Raw genomic sequence first — 15909 nt, 5'->3', positions numbered from 1 at the left:
GTTTGTGAGTGAAACGCTCCAGTAGTCTCAGCAGATTGACCCATCCACGTGTGTGGTAGACGTAGAAGGGCAGCGTGCACCATCATCTTGCATTCATAACCTCAAGGGCTAGTGTATCGCCTATACTTGCAGACAGTATTTCGATCTGTTTGAAACATGTATCGAACCACTTGCGCACGTCCCTCTCCTGCTTCGCCGATCTCGACGCACCTCCCGCACCGACTGTCATAGACGCCACGTCCCGCGTTAGCGCATCCACATCTTGATCATCCGCACGTCGTGGTGGAAGAAGCTCTCCACCGAGCAGTGTTGCATGCAAGTCTCGGACCGATTCAGCTAAGGGCGAGATTGCAGAAGCGATAGAAGACGGGTCCGGCGGTGCATACAATGACGCGATAACTTCCTCAGAAGCCACAAGGAGGGCGTGCGAGTGAGCGGGGAGGGCATCAAGGGGTGCAAGACAATTAGGAGATGTGGCCATGGGAATGTTGGAGAGAACATCAATTTGGACGCGCTTGTGTAGGAGAGTTGTGAAGCGAAGTAGAGGTTGGATCTATACCACCCATGTCAGGATGTTCAGACGTCCAGGATCAAATGATCCGTACCTTCTTTACGTGATCCAGCTCAACTTCGGACATCTTCTTGCTAGAACCTAGTCCGAGCTCATCCCACTCATCGTTATCGAACTCTTCATCCTCATCGCCATCGCGGTCCATGTCTTCGTTATCTTCAATCATGCTCATCACCTCCGCTAGCGAGTCCTCTAGCATCCCTCTGTCAGAGATCCATCGACTCCGGATGGCAGCACGGTTGTCGGTGGGGAAGCCTCGTTTTGCCTTGTCGACCAAGTCATGCACCGCGCCCGTGCGTACTAGGTAGTCGCTGCCATCCAGGAAGCCGGACGCGAACGCACTTACCGCCTCAAGAACGCCCTTCACCACCATTCGTGCTTCCTCCGCGAGCGTCGCACCATGGGCGTCGAAGAGCGTTGCACAGGAAGTCAGTGCAGTAACATTGCCCGCTAGATCTCGAAGAGGCGCGAGTGCGGCCTTGTATGCAGGTTCTTGTGGTCGAAATGCGAGCGCGACCTTCGTCGTGGATGTGTAGACCAACGTGAGGAGGGACAAAAAATCTTTATGTAGAACGGAACAGGCGGGTGTCGCAGCAGGGGAGGAAATAGTGGACGGTGGCTGTTGTAGTGTTTCGACAGCGATGGAGCATGTCTCAGCCAGGAGACGGAGTGTCTCTGTTGCTAATCACTGGTCACTGTCAACTAAGCGACACGAACAAAAATGCTGAAGAGCCTTGCCTCTGCAGCTATCTTCACTGCTCATCTCTGATGTGAACGTGAACGGACTCAAAGCTGACAGACAAACTGGAGGAACTGTTAAAGGTCACGTGATTAACCCGCAGGCTGGACAAAATGCAAATCTCTGCCTAACGGGTCAATTGTCTGATGTCTATTATTGTCCCCTTCGGGGTGACATACGAAAAAATTGGAACGATACAGAGAAGATTAGCATGGCCCCTGCACAAGGATGACACGCTTTCCCGGAGTGGTAGACCTACGGGTCTCAATATTTATTTTGGTTTTTACTTTCACCTTCAATAATTTTGCTCAAGGCAATGATTGAACGACAAGCACTTATCCAAGTTGCATTGGTTTCTACAGGTGATAAAGTGAGACTACCATAGATATACTACAACCGTACACCGCGAGGCTGATCACAGACATGTTATGCAGCAATCTCAGCAGCCAGCTTGGGCTTTCCAGCTGCGCCTTTGCTCCTGCCCCATTTCACACTCGCAGTTTGACCCTCCATCTCAAACCCATTGGCCCAAGCCTGTGCAGCTAGCTCTGCTGAAGGCCTGTCCTTAAAGTTGACGAACGCGCATCTTCAGGGTGCAATGTATCAGCGCACTCGTGAACAGCAGAGATAAATGGGCTAAACACACCTCGACTTCGCGACGTGGACGACGGATTTGATTTGTGCGGGATCAATGGCGGGAAGAGACTTGACCACCCACGTCCGGATGTTCTCTTCAGTCGCAGTGGAGGGCAGTGAAGTGAGAAAGAGCGACATCTAGCGACGGACAGTTTAGCACAGACACCAAGGCGGATAGATGGTCGACGTACAATGGACTGATCTTCCGGAGGTTGCAGACCCATATTAGCAGCATGCTGTGACAAGATTTTCTTTGCCACAGGGTCCTCTCGACCATGATACCGGTCCTGAATATTCTGCTTCGAGAGCTCATTGTTCACGGGCATCTCATGCCTGTCTCACCAGTCAGCTGGTCGAGGGACAACTTACGCGCACGGCGTACATACCTGAAGGGGCAGTCAGCACCACGATTGCACTCGCCTTTGGCGTAAAAGGAGCATATATGCGGCCGGTTGCGCTTGTAGTAAGGGTCAGTGCGGGCAAGTTGCTTCAGCATTTCCTTTCCTGCTGAGGATGCGCGGCTAGAGTCCAGTAATGACCTGTTTCCCTCCAGCTACAAAGCGTATCAGCAATCAAGTGCACAACATTTCAAGAAGGGCCTACGCACCTTTCCCTCCAGATTCTGAGCATAGTACTCCCTATTTATCTCGCTCGTCGGGGCCTCGTTCTCGATCGCCAGCGCGGTGTCGCGGACCTGTGTTGGCAGGCCATACTCGAGATCCAGCAAACACGTTTGACACACATTCTTAATCTTTGCGCAAGTCTGGCAAATCACCGTCGTCTTGAAGCGCATACCGGTGCCTGGGTTCCAGCGGAAGACAGTGAAGGGTCGAGCACAAGTTCCACAAGATCGACCATATTCTTGCTTGGACTGTGACAGTCATGAGCTTACAGCTGCATAGACGATACTGGCAATTGAACATACCATTCGAACGAATGCATTGTCGCCGAGACCTGTGCCCTCACAATGTCAACATGTCATTTAGAGAAGAAAGCATGCAACAACGGACATGTTTCACACAAGATTGGGAACTCGCTCTGTTCCCAGCCTGCCTTGTTTATGTCCAACTTTGGCATGATGATAGAGTGTGCAGAGGGAGGTCAGACTGCCAGTCTGAGCGAAGAACGGCGAGTCGGGCGCAAAGGCGAGGAAACAGTACTGGAAGAACGACTAAAGGATGAGCGCGCCTGTGGCGCCAGCTGTTCGTCTTAATCAGCAGCTTGCCATCAGAGGATAGGCGCCCGTCAGTTTTTTTTTAAATACATTATTTATACACGGCCGAAGGCCGTGTCGAAGATGTGTGAGATAACAGATTTGGCGCAGGACTACCGAAGTAAGAGGCGAAGTAAGTTTAGCGTGCTGTATCTAGGTCCCCACGGACATAGCATAGCAGACGTATAGTAGAACGGAGATAGCTCCTGGTAAGCTGTGTCATGGTGCTCGCAAGCTGTCGACAAACTGGCACACATGCATATGCACGACCCACTCCAGAAACCGCAGCCGCAGCTAGTCCGTGACGGGAATCGAACCCCCAAGATACGCCCGTCAGTATGAGATGCGTTCAGCACAGACGCGGAGCCTTTGCAGGGTATGCGCAAATGGATGCTACAGGATATGCACAACAACTCTACAGCAGCGTTCTAGATGTATTTCACTCGCAAAGTCAAGTTGAACGGCAGGCTTGATGCCGTCACCGTGATAAAGTCGCCATCCTCCACTAGCTCGGATACCTTCTTCTCCAGGTTGGGGCGCGTGAGTTCCTCGAGCTGCGGGGGTGCTTGGAAGTAAATTTGCTTGGTCGCGGTGGAGAGAGAGGGCTTCTTCACTTGACTGTGGGAACTGTCAGCATGCATGCAGCGATATGGTCAAGAAGAGCTCGAGAACGTACACGTCCTGCCTCTCAACCAGCATTTCAATTAGTCGGTCGACGGTCCACTCCTTGCTGACGGAAATGTCGAGTGCATCTCCACCGCACACAGGACAATCCTTCCGCCTCTCGTGCTCGAAGGTGTAGGAGTAGACGCCATCAGTGCCGATCAGCATGAAATAGTTGTTCAGGTACGCCGCAGAGCTCGTGGCGATCTTGAATGCCTCGTTACAGCACGAAGCTATTACGGGCTGCTTAGCTATATAGTGCTATGAACGAAGGACATCAAAATATACCTGCGATGATGGCATTCGTGGAAGCGATCGCAGGAATGATGTTCTTGACGACACCTTGCGTCAAGGACCATGTCACTCCTTCTATCTTGAATTCCTGCGCTCGTGCCAGAGCCATTTTGTACAGCCAGCCGATATGCTCCGGATCATCCGTGTCCAGCTTTTTATCTACTGGAACGATGCGTCGGTGTTACATTTATAGAGCAGGCAAGAGGCGTACCTCCGAAGACACGCGGCCACTGTAGTACCGATGCCCACTCTATGCAGTGTTCGGGCAGACGTGGCGTGTTGGCGATTGTGCAGATCGGGAAGGCGGTAGGTTTATTAAGCATGTCCAGGGAGCATTCATAGCATGAGGAAATGGTTGGGAGAATTACTCGAGCCTGGCCCTTGAACCCTGGCTTTGTCTTCAGAAACGGTGCAGGTCAGCGGAGCTGGGCTACACACCTTCTGTGCCACCATCAATCAGAGGCTTCAGACTCTCTGGGTTCTCAGGATCCACTAGGTTGACGAGAGTGGCGTTGATCCATCGCCGAGCTTCTACCGAATCCAGACCACAAATGACGAGGTTGAACTGCAGGTAATAATCATCATCTTTGTCCTGGATCTTGCCATAATATCTGATAAGATCGTCAGGATATCTCCTCTGACCGGGATGGCAACTTACGGAGTGACTTTGACGCCTGGCACACGGTTCATTATAAATTCAGCAGCGACAATCGCCTTCGGCTTGCCGACGTCTTTCGGCCTTGATAGCACATCAGGGAGTAATCAAGCACAATTAACGCATCGCATACCTGAAGAGGAACTGTCGATTGAGATTACTGATGTCAATGGTATCCATGTCAATGACATGGATGTCCTTGAAACCAGACAAGGCGAGGTTCGCGAGAATCTCGCAGCCCAAGCCACCCGCACCGATGACAAGAATCTTGCATTTATTCCTCAAAAAGTCCTTGACCTAAAAACCTATGAGCATGGACACCATGGTACTGAAATCGGAGACTGACCTCGTCACCAGCGGCGAAGGAGGGATCTGTGCGGGGACCTGGTCTGTCGAGGATCTGATCTACATGATAGTAGCGTTCCTGCCAATCGCCAGATGTTGCATAACCGTTTGTCATTACAGCAGCGGTAGCCATTGAGCAAAAGTTTGCTTCGGCGTACGATGAAGAGACGAGGTGAGTGTAGCCACAAAGGCTCAGCTCAGCGCGGCACTGCGGCACGCGTCTATGGCGCGACGCGTTGGCGCCCGCCCGATAAAATCTCGATCAACGAACGAGCGCTTCATCAACTTTGCAGCTCTGTTTCACCCAGTCGCCTGTCTTTCAGCCACCATGGTTGCGGAGGCCATCGCACAGACCACCTCAGTGCTGAACTTCAGCGGACACCAGCATCTGAGACATCGTCTCGTTCTCTCGATACTCAGTGGAAAGCCTGTCAAAGTTGACAAAATCCGACCAGAGGACAAAAACCCAGGCCTCAGAGGTGCGAAACTTGCTCTCAATGTCTGTGGAACTCCGCTAAGCGCATTTCTCAGATTATGAGGTTAGCCTCTTGCGGCTCTTGGAAAGAGTAACGAATGGCACTGTCATAGAGATATCCGTCACGGGTACGCAATCCGCTGTCTTCACGAGCAGGCTCAAGCTCATGTCTGCTCGCAGGTACTGCTATTCTCGTGAAACCAGGAATCATTGAAGGAGGTCCTGTCACGCATGACTGTCCACTCTCACGCTCAGTGGGATACTTCCTCGAACCGATCATCATGCTCGCGCCCTTCTCGAAGAAGCCCTTCCAAGTAACACTGCGGGGGATCACGTCTGATGATATGGATCTTTCTGTGAGTATCGGACTTTGTTGTAAGGTCTCTTGCTCATATCATTACCCGCTCTAGGTCGACCTCATCCGCACTGTGACACTCCCGTACTTACAATTGTTCGGCATTTCTGACGGCTTGGAACTCAGGGTAAGCGGTCTTCCCCTTTCTTACAAGTCAGATATTGAAGCATGCTGACAGATTAAAAAACGCGGCAGTCCACCATTAGGCGGTGGTGAAGTGCAGTTCCTGTGCCCGTTAGTGAAGCAGGTGAAGACTTTGAACTTTGTCGAACGGGGCAAGATCAAGCGGATCCGAGGTATCTCGTGAGTTATCTGCTGCGTGTCTTGGTGTTCAAAGGATCTTTATATGCTCTGTGACAGACATGCTGTACGCGTCAATCCACAGTTTTCGAATCGTATGATCGAAGCCGCGCGATCCGTGCTGAACCGCTACATTCCCGACATCTATATTTATTCTGATGTTTACAAGGGAGAGGACAGTGGAAAGTAGGTCGAACCTTCGTATAGAATCGCATCATCCTGAAAATCAACTCGTACCCTTGACCAGGTCTCCAGGATACGGTCTTTCACTCCTCTCAGAAACCACCACGGGCGCAATACACTGTGCGGAGGCCATGTCCAAGCCAGGCGTCGCCCCAGAAGACATTGCGTTGCTTGCGTCGCGTGCCCTCCTGTCCGAAGTTCACAGAGGGGGGTGTGTGGACAGCAATCATCAAGTGCTCGTCCTGCTCATGATGGTGCTCGGTAGCGAAGATGTCGGGCGGTGTAGGATGGGCGAACCGACTGAGAGAACGTGGGTATCCACGATCCTCCTCATTCCGTGTATGGCACCTAACTTTGACGTTGACCGGATGCAGCATCCAATTCTTACGCGACGTGAAGACATGTTTCGGCACGACCTTCAAAATCATCCCGGCAGATCCTGCGGACCCGGAGTGCTCAGATTACATGTTCTCATGCTATGGCACAGGATATATGAATGCAAACAGGACGCTCTCATAACCGAACACTTGCGGATTCTCTAGCATTCATTCTACAGAATGCACGACATTTCCCGAGACTCCGTTTGGGCGTTCGAGTGAGAGTTGTTGTATTTGTAATAGTGGAGGGTCAGAGCATCGCTGCGATGCTGCATCTGACTAGAGCGATGCAGTTTGTGCCTCACTGTTCGAGCTGATCGCGATAGTGTGGTCTGAACGATGATCATAGGTACGCAGGCACTTCGACCCATGATGTTGATAGGGCTATATGCCGCACAGTAGGCAGATATGCATTGCGTGTAGTAGAGCTATTTATACTGGATTGGGCAGTGCTATGTCATCGATAGATGATTGAAACCTGTCCGTAATCCTCGTCTCCCATCCCTCCACCAGCAAGCATCAACCACGCCTTCATCACTGGCCAGCCCACCTCGAACCGCGTGCAGAGCTCGTCCGTATGATGCTCTCCGTCCAGCAACGGAAGTAGCTCTTGCGGGAATGACGGGCCCATTGGGACCTGCGCATGTACATGCGATACCGCAGGTGCAGAGGGAGAACGCGACGGCCGCGGGCGGAGGTAGCTTAAGGTGGAAGACGTCGTACCGGCTCCCAATCCCAAGCGTTGAGCCCCAACGGGGTCCACAGTTGAGACGTCGAAGATATCTCGCAACGCACGAGGGCCAGCAGTTGCAGGAGTCGGTGAGCCCGGCGGCCCGGCGCGCGAAGGACTGGTGAAGATTTGATGCGCGGCCTTGCGCGTGTCCCGAGCGCGCAGTCGCTCGAGAGAGCTCTCGGCGACACTTGCACGTCGAGTAGGCTGGAGAGGTGCATTGGAAATAGACACTTTCGTAGTCGCAATCTCGGCGCCAGTGGAGGAGATGGTCGGTACGGGATCTTGAGGACGACCACGCGAGCGAGTGGGATCTGCGCCGGGACGCGCAGCAGGCAGCTGGTTACTTGCCATGGCGGCAAAGCTCTGCCCGCGCCTCCGGCCGAGGGAAAGACGTTCGGGGGATTGTGTCTGCGATTCGCGAAGGAGAATGGGCCAGCGATGTACGCGCCGCAGGAAGCCCTTCGTAGATATGTGAACGACTGTGTTAGACCTGATACGGTTACGACATACTTTGATCACACCGAAGCTGGTAAACCGACGGACGTCAATCCCGTACGATTGTACATCATACTCCTCCATCCATTCTCGTACCGTCTTCCCAGGCTTGAGACGAGAATACAGGTGCAGCAGCTTCGGCCAGTCGGCTATTGGCTCCCCTATATCCAACGGCAGATGAGACTGCGTCGTTATGAATTAACATACACCACTGTACCTGGCCGCGTGGCGTATGGACCGCACTCATCTCTAACGTTGGACTCGTCCGCCAGCCATTGTATGCTGGTGCGAAGGGTATACATGTTCGAGTATTGGAATATATCAATCATCATGATCACTTGGTAATACCTGGCAGGACCAGCTGGTTCAGCATACATGCTTGGTAGCTTGGCTCAAACTCACAGCAGGTGTGCAATAGCCTGACGGGCCAGGTCAATGTCACAATCCGCAAGCCGCGCAATGCGACTGACATGGTTCGTACCATCTATGTGTTGACAAATCTGCGACAACGAAAATAAACAGTGAGGAAGTAGCGATCTGTACAGATGGGCGTACCCTGACCATCGTCAAATCCCAGTTAGGCTCAATCCTTTTGGTCAGGCCTATTAGAGCAAGGGGCACCATCCAGTCTTTCACTGGCGGTGGATTGGGATAGAAGGGAAATACTTTTAAGTCTATGGAATTGAACCTATCGACGGGTATAGACGTCTCAGAGTACGAGGTAAGATCTTCATATAGTTGCTCGAGAATAGCGTGAATGGCAGGCGAACTTTGCGGCGACGAAAGAAAGCCAGACTCCTCCTGGAACAGTCACATCCTTTAGTGAAACGCATACGAAGAGCATTGTCGACGAACCTCACAATTTGTCAGGACCCGGCTGACTTTGCGGATAATAGGCTCGTAACAACTCAGATCGGCGGTACGTTCAAACACAAAGCACAAGTTATATCGGAAGTAGTTGCGCTCATAGCTTCCTCGCAACTCGACAGGAAAGCCTATTATTCGGTGTTTCCCAGTAGCACAGATAACCAACCTCCCGCACAGCGCGCTCTGCGGTATGACATATTTAGAGATGTCATCGAAATTGAAGAGGACTTCCGCGGCCGAAGCTGGGCGTTTTCGCGGGCTGAGCAGAGTGCGCGAGTCAAGACGAGGAAGGGCTGGACTGTCTGGTGTGACCGGCGAGGGCGACGAAGATGAAGTCAGAAACGGTGAGACACTACTGCTGGTGCTGCTAGCCGAACTGGCAGATGCGCTGGTTCCTATGAGACCCTCTGGGACTTGATATACAATTTTTGGACCTTGTCGGACGTCGAAGACGGCGTAGAATACGGACTCGATTCGCGGAAAGAATGATCCTGTGGCCATGCGGGGAACGAGGATTTAGAGTTATCTGTTCATTTGATGGGACCAGCCTGTTCGATGTCACCTAGGGAGTCCCGATCACTGCAGCAACTCAGATGGTCAATGCTTAAGCTCAGTCACCTCACTCTTGAGGACTATTGGGCTCCAAGGCCAGTGCTGAGACAACATCAAGGAGTGTAATTCTGGTTTATAAAGTCTACAACATCCGCTCTCGCATACACTACGTCTCCTATTGCATGCACAGCTGCTTGATTTCAGTCGTCCCACCATTTGGACTGACGAACAGTCAGTTCAAAGCACTCGCTGATCATGGACCAGGATTGGATGAACGACTCACGAAGACTCGGTGGTGCGTCTTCGAACCAGCCTCGTCAATCGCTGCAACCTCTTCCGCGGAGAGGCCGGGCAACGTCTCCGTCGCAAGATACTCCTTTACCCGCTCCTCCTTGGACGTTGTCCTGCCAATATATCGCATCATTAGATCAGCTATATGAAACTTGTTATTAAGTACATACGTAATAGCAGGGATCCCCTTGGCCCTCAACCACAACTGCAGAACCTGTCCTTCTGTCACCGTCGTGCCCGCTGTCTTTCCAACTCGTGCAGCGATAGAGGTCAGGACAGAATCAACGGGGCCGCCTTTGAAGCGCACAATCGGCGTTAAGCCACCGAAAGACGTCGGCAGGATGTTCTTCTCCTTCATATACTTGATTACAGGCTCATCCGCCTTGAAGACGTATGGATGATATTCAATCTTTTCAACTCATGAGCTTCGGAAATAGCACACTTCTCGGAGACTATACGCACCTGGTTCACAGCAGGGACCACGCTTGCATCACCCAGAATCTCCTCGAAGTCCTGGACGCGAAAGTTGGAAACTCCGATGCTCTTCGCTAACCCTTCCTTCTGGACCTGCTCGACCTGCTTCCAGACAGAGCTCAGCTCTCCCTCGTGGTTCTTGGGTGAGTGTATAAGGAAAAGGTCGACGTAGTCGAGGCGGAGTTTCTTCAGGGACGTCAACACAGTATCGCGGACAGTCTGCCCTGGCAGAATCTTGCCCAGCTTAGTTGTGACAAACAGCGATGAGCGCGGCTTGTCCGAGGCAGCGATGGCAGCTCCGAGCGAGTCCTCATTCCCGTAGGACTGGGCGCCGTCAAGATGGACGATACCGTTCTTAATCGCGACGCTGACCGCGTTCTCCACGTCCTTTCCGTACAAGGCTGTACCAGTGCCGAATGCCAGCCAAGGGATCTTGTTGCCGTCGTTCAGCGTGATGGTGAGGGCGGACATGATGGAACGCGAGTTTGATACGGTCGATGTCGAGTAGCTTCGAAGAAGAGATAGGACGGTCATGGTAAAGGCGATGCCCGCTATATAGGCTCTCCAGGATAGCATGACGTGCTTTTATCGGCGATTGCTTCCTTGGCTCGCTGTCCGTTGCGTCGCGGCGTCGAGAGACTAGCAAGATGGCGTATGCTGACACTGGCTTGATCGAATATGACGACCACTTACTAAGGACTCCCACCCATAGCGCTGCGTCAGGCCATTAGAACAGGCAGATGTTATATTATTGTCGTCTGTGTGCTTCCGACGGTGTCGCGATAACGACGGCATGTGGCGACGGTTGAAACTCGGAGGACCGCGTTGAGGCTCGGAAGACGAGCTGCTGCGATGAAGTCCATCGCGGCCTGCCCTAATGAACGCCCAATGCTATATAGCCATGCAGGGCGGCTGCGAACCTCATCTTTTAACAACTACACAGGCGCTGGATTACCACATGCTGGGCCGTCTTGTTTTCGATGGTCCTTCATCTTCCGGTGCCTCAGAGCAAAGGTCCACTTCTTTGGCCATCCATTCTGTGAAGATTCTGTAGATCGGATGGTCACCTGGTGTCTCCGACAAACCTCTGCCCGGTGTAGCTTTATAGAATTAGTTCTCAAATGTGCTAGATAGTGTTGGGAATCTATCTGTGAAGATCATCCATCCCCCTGCAGCAGTAGCTGATGGTTGTTGTTACTGGCAAGCAAGTTCAAGACTGATTTATCGACCTCCTTAGTCAGTTAGTCTATTCTGAGCAGTCTTTCTCCAGCTTTCTCCTCTATGTTCTCCTCTAGTACCGCCGTTCGTGCGCCATCACGTGCATCACGTGTCAATCGCGTCGCCGCGCGCGCCCACAAATCACGACCACGTGGGCTTGATCCGCTTCGCAGAGCGCTCTCTTACCAGGAATATCTCTCATCCATGACCATCCATTTGTTGGTTGTAAACGACTGAAACCTTCCATACGCCACCTCGTACTCTGAGTTATCTATTTGCGGTCAATCCTGAGGGTGCGCCACACAACAGTAATCTGGCAACATTTTAAGCGTCACAGATATCAAGCGTGCCGGATTTGCTTTACAGTCACCGTTCCACCTCCGCCAAACGATGTTATCACGTTCCGGCTTCTGCGCTTGGATTACGTGCGAAGGGAAGGAGATTATAGAGTACGAGAGCACACTGGATAGTACAGGTAAGAGGGTGATATGTTGGATTCCGAGCGAAGCGGGAAAGGTGAGTTTCGCCCGTTCGTCCCGGCTGCATTAGATGCGCTCCTGATACAGTGACAGACATTCAGCGTGCACTGGGCTGACCAGGGAACGAACGTTGATAGCGCAACCTACATCAAGCTGGATGGGTTCACTGTGCCAGGGCGTTTTCTATTCGGCAAGGGTCAGGCTCAACGTTCCGGGGTGAGGGTTGGTGACGACTCGGAGAGACCATTTCAGTTCTCCCGAGTTGATGAAGGTACATCTTCAGTCTATCATGCTGAGTTTAGTTTGTCAATTACAGAAGCTGATCCCAACTCGGATAGTCACATCGTCTGCTCAAGCAGGCTATAGGAATAATCCCGAGGTTGGCACGATCGCGGTCAAGATCAAGCTGGTGCTTCGGAACGGCAGACGTCAGCCTAATGCACCTCAGACAATCCCACCTCCGGCCAGGGGCACACGTCAACCGGACGAAACGTGTATCAGGTGCGATGCTGATGCTATCGTCGCCAGAGAGGATTGAGATACAGACCTTCACAGTTTTGCGGAAGAATGTAAGACATATATGCAAACGCCGGACACTTGGTCTTTCGAGCCCTATGATAAGTCGGGACCGAGCACTCATGTTGCCTTCGTGTTTCGGTACAGATCGCGTCGTAAGTAGTGCTCGGATTGGATGCAACATCGTAGATCTAACCGATGAATGCGTCAAACAGAATTCCTAATAAACCAGCACATCATGAGCAAGAGCGATCCCGTTTACAAGAGTACATCTCCGTCCTTCACACTATTCTCACAGCCGCCTACTCCTGCGTCAACTACGATCTCTCTCCCCGTGACGCCCGTTTCTAATCCTCAGTCACCATTCTCGAGCTCAGGCTTTCAGCTTCATCCACATGGGTCTCCGATCGAGCTCGCCCCTCCGTACGCGGAAGTGGCATATTCCCAGCAGGGTACTGGGTACAGCTACCATTCTGCGCCAAATTACCTCCAACAAGATTCCGATGTGAAACAACATGTAGACCAGGCATTTCGCAATGGAAGTAGCTTCCAAACCCCCGGTACTCAGACCAACAATCAATTTCCTCGCGTAGCACCTCCAGTCAGTGCAATCTTTCTTCTTCTGGCTCAGGACCTGATGCTTATCTGCAGTTTTCAATAGGCGATCTCTCATGGAGTACGCCCATGGCAAGTAGCGCAACCTGGAACGGGCATGTTCCGCGTCAGCCGTACAATTCTACACGATGAACAACTGCGGGAGCAACTTTCGCGTTCTCTCAACTCAAGCTGGAGTTCGCTTCCGGTGGAAGATGAGACAGAACGCGTTATTAATGCTCAAAGAAAGTCCGGATCTAACGCGCGAAAAATCAGAACTTGAAGAGTCGGAATGCTATCTGAACTTGCTATCATCTTGAAAGGGATGTCACTGTTATCGTTTGCTCTGCTATGTGACCTGTAACTGTTCTCCTAGTTAAATTTGCAGGACATGTTTGCTTTGGCAGAGCTGTCTGTAGTACGTTTATAAATGTACAATTAGTGATACTAGAGTCATGTAAACCCGGTGTCAGTCCTTCGCCTACGATGACATGGGCAGGATGCCACGTGAAGTGAGCGAACACGTTGCTCAGTAAAGTAGTAAGTACACGACGCGCGCCCTCGCGCGCCGCGTTGCTCGCGATTGTTGACATCGTCACCCTGAGCGGACCCAGCTCACCCCCACTCCACATTCCCATAAAAGGAAATGATATGTTCTGTGTAAATTCAATCAAAATGTGTTCGGTCCATCCATGCACCTCAAGCCACCTTACACTGCCTCTACTGTTATTTCCAGATAACATTGATGAGTCCAATGCATAAGCACATCCATATTTACCTTCTGTCATGAGGGGAGTGGGTGTGTTGATACTCACTGATGATATTCATAACGGACATTATTGGTTGAAATGATTTATGATATACATTACTAGAAACACAATCATCGTGGTCACTTAGCTTAGTGGCTACCACCGCGATTTCATTTTGTATGTCGCAAGTTCGAACCCGCTCAGTTTCAGCTACTTTTCACTTTCTTTTCGCCGGACGATCGTGGAAGTTCACATTTGTCTGCCCTAAACTTGTCATGTGCCGGGTTGTTTGCAATGGCTATTTCACCTTTTTGCCTCTTATCATTTCAAATCTGTACATTATCGTGCAAAAATAACTGGTATTACCATAAGTGGAAATGTGGAGTGGGGGTGAGCAAGGGTCGCTGTCACCCTGTTTTCATGGTGCAGTCATGTCTCCGCTATCGAATAGTCAGTTGACCAGCCTGCCAACGTATAATTCCCTGTCGACTTCGCGACTTAAGGCGTTATATTCCGACTTTTCGTTGCAGAAGCACTCAAATCCCACATCATATTCTTCCAATGTCGAGTGGTGGCGTCGGACCTTAGAGGCTGTTGTCCTGAGAGGATGGCCTTACATAAATCAAACACAGTCTGCCATACCAGATAGACTAGTTCTGCATGCGGAAGGAGCAGCGTTGTCGGAAGATTTCAGGTTCGAGGGAGTCGGCAAGCCGCTGAGCCTGCCTACAGTGATAGTGAGTGGTGGGATTAGGTTCCAGTCAACGGAGCTTCTGAATGCTCATCTTGCTAGTGCAGTCCGAGCTTTGTGCAATGAAAGCATACTTTTCACTTCCAGAGTTTCTGAGTGCTCCACAGTCTATATACAACCCGGGTTGGCTGCCATATCGAATAGCATCCTACGTTATCGGCAAGCCGCTGTGGTGGTCATTGCAGCAACTCAACATTATGAATGCGGAAGATAACACACTTGGGCATACAAGCTACAACGAGCGATGGAAGAAGGTCAGAGGCGATTATGTCGTTCTGAGCCTCCTGGAGAGAGCAGCGGACAACGTGATCCAGAGGCAGCGAAGGAAATCCGACGTCTCTCTCGTCAGCTCGTTGTATAATATGGACAGCTTTCGGAGGGAATTCGCAGGTCATGCATTGGAGGGCGTGGTGCTATCAGACTTGGATTTGAAGGTGTTGGTCAGATACCTCGAGCGGGATAGAAGCATTATTCTCGTCCAGAAAGAGGTGCATTCTTCCAGAAATACGCATTGCGATTCTAATACATACAATTATAGGTCATTAAATTTGTCGAGGGCGATGCAACACAGTTTCAAGGGATAACATCTGTTGACGAGGGTGTTTTAGAGTTGAAGACGGCTATTGAACGATTGCAACTGCAAATCGACAGTATTCACGTCAAGATCAACGAGTTGAGCCTCATTTCACAAGGACTTTCGTGAATCGCTGAAATTGACATTCAACGGCCAGACGCACTGAACAAATTTCAACGTCTTTACGAATCAAACGGAAGGAAATCGCTTTGAGCCATCTGCGTGCGAAGAAGCAACTTGAAGATTTGCTCGGCAAACGCCTCAACTCCCTAGACGCTCTGCAATCCACGCTCCTACGCGTTGAAGCGTCTGCGGGTGATGTCGAGGTATGATATTGACTGTCGTTGATGGGGGGGAAAACTGTTTGACTCAGTACCACCTTTTAATGTAGATCATGAAGTCCTACGAAAGTTCTACCGTCACCCTGCGTGCCATATTGGCACATCCGTCATTGCAGCGAGATAAAATCGACGAGACAATGGATGCTATGGCTTCAGCGAATGCTGACGCTAGGGAGATCGACGATGCCATTCGCGTGGGTACCGAGGTTGCGGTATCGGAAGCTGGCATCGACGATGCTGAATTGGAAGACGAGCTAAAGGCTCTCATCCAGGAAGAGGAGAAAGAGACCAGGGAACGAGTGCAGGAAGAACAGGCGCAGAGGGAGGGCGCGAAGGTCCAACTCGAGCGAGAAAAGCTCACTGCCGATGGGCTACGCGTGCCATCGAGCATATATGAAGGTCATGCTGTAGATCGCGAGGACAAGGCCGATTCCATACAAGCGGAGATGCAGACCGCTCATTGATGCTG

At 51.4% G+C, this 15909-nt stretch overlaps 9 protein-coding genes across 9 annotated transcripts; 4 read left to right on the top strand and 5 right to left on the bottom strand.

The window, feature by feature from the left end:
* Window positions 1-47: 47 nt before the first annotated feature.
* On the bottom strand, window positions 48-1337 carry LAESUDRAFT_509228 (uncharacterized protein; the record flags this gene model as incomplete). Its single annotated transcript, XM_040902732.1, has 3 exons — window positions 48-553; window positions 606-1252; window positions 1310-1337. The coding sequence occupies 3 exons, from the start codon at window positions 1332-1334 to the stop codon at window positions 83-85; spliced, it is 1143 nt and encodes a 380-aa protein (XP_040767278.1). The 3' UTR covers window positions 48-82.
* A 119-nt stretch (window positions 1338-1456) lies between these two features.
* LAESUDRAFT_646398 (uncharacterized protein) lies at window positions 1457-1612 on the top strand (the record flags this gene model as incomplete). The annotated part of the gene is made up of 1 exon (XM_040903979.1): window positions 1457-1612. The coding sequence occupies one exon, from the start codon at window positions 1457-1459 to the stop codon at window positions 1610-1612; it is 156 nt and encodes a 51-aa protein (XP_040767277.1).
* Window positions 1613-1632: 20 nt separating this feature from the next.
* Window positions 1633-3127, bottom strand: LAESUDRAFT_722499 (pre-mRNA-splicing factor SLT11). The gene is made up of 7 exons (XM_040908220.1): window positions 2957-3127; window positions 2872-2900; window positions 2554-2817; window positions 2333-2499; window positions 2138-2279; window positions 1957-2084; window positions 1633-1896 (listed from the first exon to the last, which is right to left on the bottom strand). Exons 1-7 carry the CDS (start codon window positions 3021-3023, stop codon window positions 1737-1739), a joined length of 957 nt encoding a protein of 318 aa, XP_040767276.1. The 5' UTR covers window positions 3024-3127; the 3' UTR covers window positions 1633-1736.
* Window positions 3128-3247: 120 nt separating this feature from the next.
* On the bottom strand, window positions 3248-5300 carry LAESUDRAFT_695128 (uncharacterized protein). Its single transcript, XM_040906227.1, has 8 exons — window positions 5118-5300; window positions 4905-5068; window positions 4775-4855; window positions 4555-4727; window positions 4328-4504; window positions 4111-4275; window positions 3836-4055; window positions 3248-3777 (listed from the first exon to the last, which is right to left on the bottom strand). The coding sequence occupies exons 1-8, from the start codon at window positions 5247-5249 to the stop codon at window positions 3588-3590; spliced, it is 1302 nt and encodes a 433-aa protein (XP_040767275.1). The 5' UTR covers window positions 5250-5300; the 3' UTR covers window positions 3248-3587.
* Window positions 5301-5444: 144 nt separating this feature from the next.
* LAESUDRAFT_735221 (18S rRNA biogenesis protein) lies at window positions 5445-6948 on the top strand (the record flags this gene model as incomplete). Its single annotated transcript, XM_040910571.1, has 8 exons — window positions 5445-5595; window positions 5648-5719; window positions 5772-5947; window positions 6002-6073; window positions 6125-6249; window positions 6307-6432; window positions 6494-6739; window positions 6804-6948. The coding sequence occupies 8 exons, from the start codon at window positions 5445-5447 to the stop codon at window positions 6946-6948; spliced, it is 1113 nt and encodes a 370-aa protein (XP_040767274.1).
* Window positions 6949-7263: 315 nt separating this feature from the next.
* LAESUDRAFT_810540 (NPR2-domain-containing protein) lies at window positions 7264-9402 on the bottom strand (the record flags this gene model as incomplete). The annotated part of the gene is made up of 6 exons (XM_040914234.1): window positions 7264-7998; window positions 8050-8195; window positions 8252-8382; window positions 8437-8534; window positions 8590-8835; window positions 8890-9402. 6 exons carry the CDS (start codon window positions 9400-9402, stop codon window positions 7264-7266), a joined length of 1869 nt encoding a protein of 622 aa, XP_040767273.1.
* Window positions 9403-9653: 251 nt separating this feature from the next.
* Window positions 9654-10689, bottom strand: LAESUDRAFT_756486 (Aldo/keto reductase; the record flags this gene model as incomplete). Its single annotated transcript, XM_040912182.1, has 4 exons — window positions 9654-9674; window positions 9737-9857; window positions 9915-10153; window positions 10207-10689. 4 exons carry the CDS (start codon window positions 10687-10689, stop codon window positions 9654-9656), a joined length of 864 nt encoding a protein of 287 aa, XP_040767272.1.
* Window positions 10690-11826: 1137 nt separating this feature from the next.
* Window positions 11827-12594, top strand: LAESUDRAFT_646868 (uncharacterized protein; the record flags this gene model as incomplete). The annotated part of the gene is made up of 4 exons (XM_040904015.1): window positions 11827-11952; window positions 12009-12186; window positions 12272-12391; window positions 12455-12594. 4 exons carry the CDS (start codon window positions 11827-11829, stop codon window positions 12592-12594), a joined length of 564 nt encoding a protein of 187 aa, XP_040767271.1.
* Window positions 12595-14205: 1611 nt separating this feature from the next.
* Window positions 14206-15904, top strand: LAESUDRAFT_646919 (uncharacterized protein; the record flags this gene model as incomplete). The annotated part of the gene is made up of 5 exons (XM_040904018.1): window positions 14206-14511; window positions 14573-15013; window positions 15064-15197; window positions 15257-15425; window positions 15491-15904. The coding sequence occupies 5 exons, from the start codon at window positions 14206-14208 to the stop codon at window positions 15902-15904; spliced, it is 1464 nt and encodes a 487-aa protein (XP_040767270.1).
* Between the last annotated feature and the right edge of the window lie 5 nt (window positions 15905-15909).

Source organism: Laetiporus sulphureus (assembly GCF_001632365.1).
Source record: "Laetiporus sulphureus 93-53 unplaced genomic scaffold LAESUscaffold_7, whole genome shotgun sequence".
NCBI lineage: Eukaryota > Fungi > Basidiomycota > Agaricomycetes > Polyporales > Laetiporaceae > Laetiporus > Laetiporus sulphureus.
Note: the sequence above shows the minus strand (reverse complement) of the source record. Positions and strands in the feature narration are given on the sequence as shown.

What these genes read in the sequence shown, in the direction of transcription:
- LAESUDRAFT_722499 (XM_040908220.1), bottom strand. Translation starts at nt 3,023, where the DNA reads ATGCCAAAGTTGGACATAAACAAGGCAGGCTGGGAACAGAGCGAGTTC. An exon ending in CTCAGAATCTGGAGGGAAAG is followed by an intron (nt 2,500 to 2,553) that starts GTGCGTAGGCCC and finishes TACGCTTTGTAG; the next exon opens with CTGGAGGGAAACAGGTCATT. An exon ending in GTCCACGTCGCGAAGTCGAG is followed by an intron (nt 1,897 to 1,956) that starts GTGTGTTTAGCC and finishes TGCACCCTGAAG; the next exon opens with ATGCGCGTTCGTCAACTTTA.
- LAESUDRAFT_695128 (XM_040906227.1), bottom strand. Translation starts at nt 5,249, where the DNA reads ATGGCTACCGCTGCTGTAATGACAAACGGTTATGCAACATCTGGCGAT. An exon ending in AATCGACAGTTCCTCTTCAG is followed by an intron (nt 4,856 to 4,904) that starts GTATGCGATGCG and finishes TGTGCTATCAAG; the next exon opens with GCCGAAAGACGTCGGCAAGC. An exon ending in GATTGATGGTGGCACAGAAG is followed by an intron (nt 4,505 to 4,554) that starts GTGTGTAGCCCA and finishes AGACAAAGCCAG; the next exon opens with GGTTCAAGGGCCAGGCTCGA.